The sequence below is a fragment of the Zootoca vivipara genome, chromosome 15 (assembly GCF_963506605.1).
Source record: "Zootoca vivipara chromosome 15, rZooViv1.1, whole genome shotgun sequence".
Lineage (NCBI taxonomy): Eukaryota > Metazoa > Chordata > Lepidosauria > Squamata > Lacertidae > Zootoca > Zootoca vivipara.
Genome location: NC_083290.1, coordinates 42,766,018 through 42,768,665, shown reverse-complemented (window position 1 = coordinate 42,768,665; position 2,648 = coordinate 42,766,018). Strand labels below are relative to the sequence as shown.

The following is a 2,648-nucleotide window of genomic DNA, read 5'->3' as shown; positions in this document are numbered from 1 at the left end:
AAGGTTCAAGACTGCTGTACTGCTCAATCTTTCTCACTAGAGATGCCAGGGATTGAACTGGGGGCTTTCTGTACAAAAAGGATGTGCTGCCCTTCTGAGCGCTGGTTTCCCCCTGAAGCAGGGATGAACACTTCTGGAGTTTTCATCATTCAATGCATTTCTCACAATATAGTAGTATCTCTCTCCCTACACGTGAAACATGCTGCACATTATATGCAGGTCGGGAATTACTTTACAGACTGACTTTCGAGGAAAGATGTTGTGATCCCTTGCAGGAATGGATGCATATTTTATAATATTTATTTTGCATGCCACCCAGATTGCATCATGGGAAGCAAACACAGCACTATCCATAGCTGTAGATCAAGAGCACCTTGTGAGCTCCCTGGATGTCCCAAGACGGAGGAGAAAAAATAAAAAAGGAGGAAGCCAATTCTCTCTGGCAAAGTCTGACTTGCAATCTATCCCACTGTAGCAAAGTCAGTGACTGGGTGGTGGCTGAAGAGTGTTTTTAGACCCTGTGGCAAGTAGATTACTCAGTATATTAGTTACCACAAGACCGGACTCCAGCCATTCAGGTAGTAGACATATGGATTATACTGGTAGCTGTGGTACACAGAAAGGGCCAGAGTAGCCCTGGAGAAGTCACACTCTTTGAAGGCTGGAATTGCTGAGTTCTTATCAAGCCCACCAAATTCTGAAGCCAGCTGCTTCCTCTTGGTCTTATATCTTCTGTTCTGGAACCAGATTTTCACTTGGGTTTCAGTGAGTTTCAGGTGCTTGGCTAGGTGGGCTCGCTCAGGTGCAGACAGGTACTTCTGGTGATTGAACTTCTTCTCAAGCTCTATGACCTGCATATGGGAGAAGGCAGCCCGGGAACGCTTCTGCTGCTTTGGTAGTCTCAGTAAGGATTTGGGGGGGTTCTCAGAATTAGAGTGGAAGGCCTCTGCAGTCTGATCTAGTAGAGAAGCAGAAAGGGGAAAGTTATGACCTATTTAAACAATACCAAAAAATTGGGAGGGAGGTGATGGAAGGAAGCAAGGAAGAAGAGAGAGACACACAACCTACAACCAAATGGCATGTTTAGGCCACCTTGGTCTCCCCAGCACTGTAAACCACACAATCACACTGCACATGTGATGTGTGTATGACAACACAGCATTTTGTGTATTTTCTTGATCTTTGCATATTGCTTACAAGGCCCCATATGAACCATGCATGTAAAAATGGCAATATACCATATTAAGCAATCATGAATTCTACTCCCACACAAAGAATCCTGGGAACTGTAGTTTATCAAGGCTGCTGAAAGTTGTTCAGAGGCCCCTATTCCCCTGCAGAGGTGCCATTCCCAGAGTGGTTTAACCATCAATCCCTCTTCCCAACTTTGGGAGTGGTCACTCAGCTCTGTGACGGGAAAAGAGGTCCCAAACACCTCTCAGCACCCTTAAGAAACTACAATTCCCAGGATTCTTTGGGGAAATCTGATTATTTAAATACTGCTTTAGATGTAAGGTGCAAATGGGGCAGTGTGGTGTTATGGTTAAGAGTGTTGGACTTTAGTTGGAGAGGTCAAATCCCCACTCAACCACAAAACTCACCCTGAGGGACTGTTAGCTAGTCTCAACTTATTCTACCTTACACATGGCAGACTCAGGTAGCAAAGGGACAGAACAGACTGCACCATCTCAGATTGCAAATGGGGCAACGAAAACATTTCTTTAATAGCCCCCATATATAAACCTTTCTGCAAGATGAAAACTAGCACGGCAGACAGAGGGCCACACTACAGGAACCATGCTAGTTTTCCTCTTGCAGGGACCTCCTTTTTAAAACAAGGACAAGAGTTTACAAAACGGTACCCAATTTCCCAACACGCAATTGCTCCATCACTTCGGGACAGACAGGCCTCAAGGCAGCCGCAGCTGCAGGATGCCTCAGTCCCCTCGCCCGATCGGTGAGCTGAAGGTCTTGCAGCCCTGCAGGCCAGCTATCGGTTTCTCTCCTTTCGCTGAACCCTTGCCCGCGCAGGGGCGCGGAGCAGCATAAATTGCCTTCCCTGCCATTTCCCTCCCGCACAACAACCCTGCCAGGTGGGCCAGGCTAAGCGACTGCTCCGAGAACTTCCAAGTCCAGAGTGGGGAACTGAACAAGGGTCTGCCAGTCCGGGACCGACCGTCAGCACACCGGCTTCCGCCCCTACGAAGCCGTAGCTACCCCTCCTCCCTCCGTTACCTGTTGCGTCCGCCGCGCAGAGCTTCTCGGGGGCTTGGCTGGCCCCGGCCCGATCCCTCCGGGCCGGTGAACGCGCCTCCCCGCCGGACTCCGACGTGGGCGCGCCCCCGGGGCGCAGAATGTCTCGAATGAGGAAAGAGGTCAGCTGCTTGGGGCAGGCAGCGCCACCGCCACCCAGGCGCTGCTCGGCTGCTTGCATGACCGACCTCCCAGGTGCTGTGGCGCCGAGTGCCTGAGAGGGGGCGCCCCGGCGCTGGGCCAAAGTTTTGCTGCGGAGTCCGGCTTTCGGCTTCCCAACGCGTCTGGAGGGCCATTTATACCGGGTGGCGGAGGGCAGGCGGGCCCCTCGCAGGGATTGGTGCCTGGCGCTCCTCCCCGCTGCATTGGATCCTCTTCACCAATCCTCCTCCTCC

General features: G+C 51.3%; 1 protein-coding gene across 1 annotated transcript; it reads right to left on the bottom strand.

Annotated features, from left to right (window-relative positions):
• Positions 1-320: 320 nt before the first annotated feature.
• On the bottom strand, positions 321-2,434 carry NKX3-1 (NK3 homeobox 1). The gene is made up of 2 exons (XM_035138988.2): positions 2,236-2,434; positions 321-958 (listed from the first exon to the last, which is right to left on the bottom strand). Exons 1-2 carry the CDS (start codon positions 2,432-2,434, stop codon positions 549-551), a joined length of 609 nt encoding a protein of 202 aa, XP_034994879.2. The 3' UTR covers positions 321-548.
• Positions 2,435-2,648: the final 214 nt, after the last annotated feature.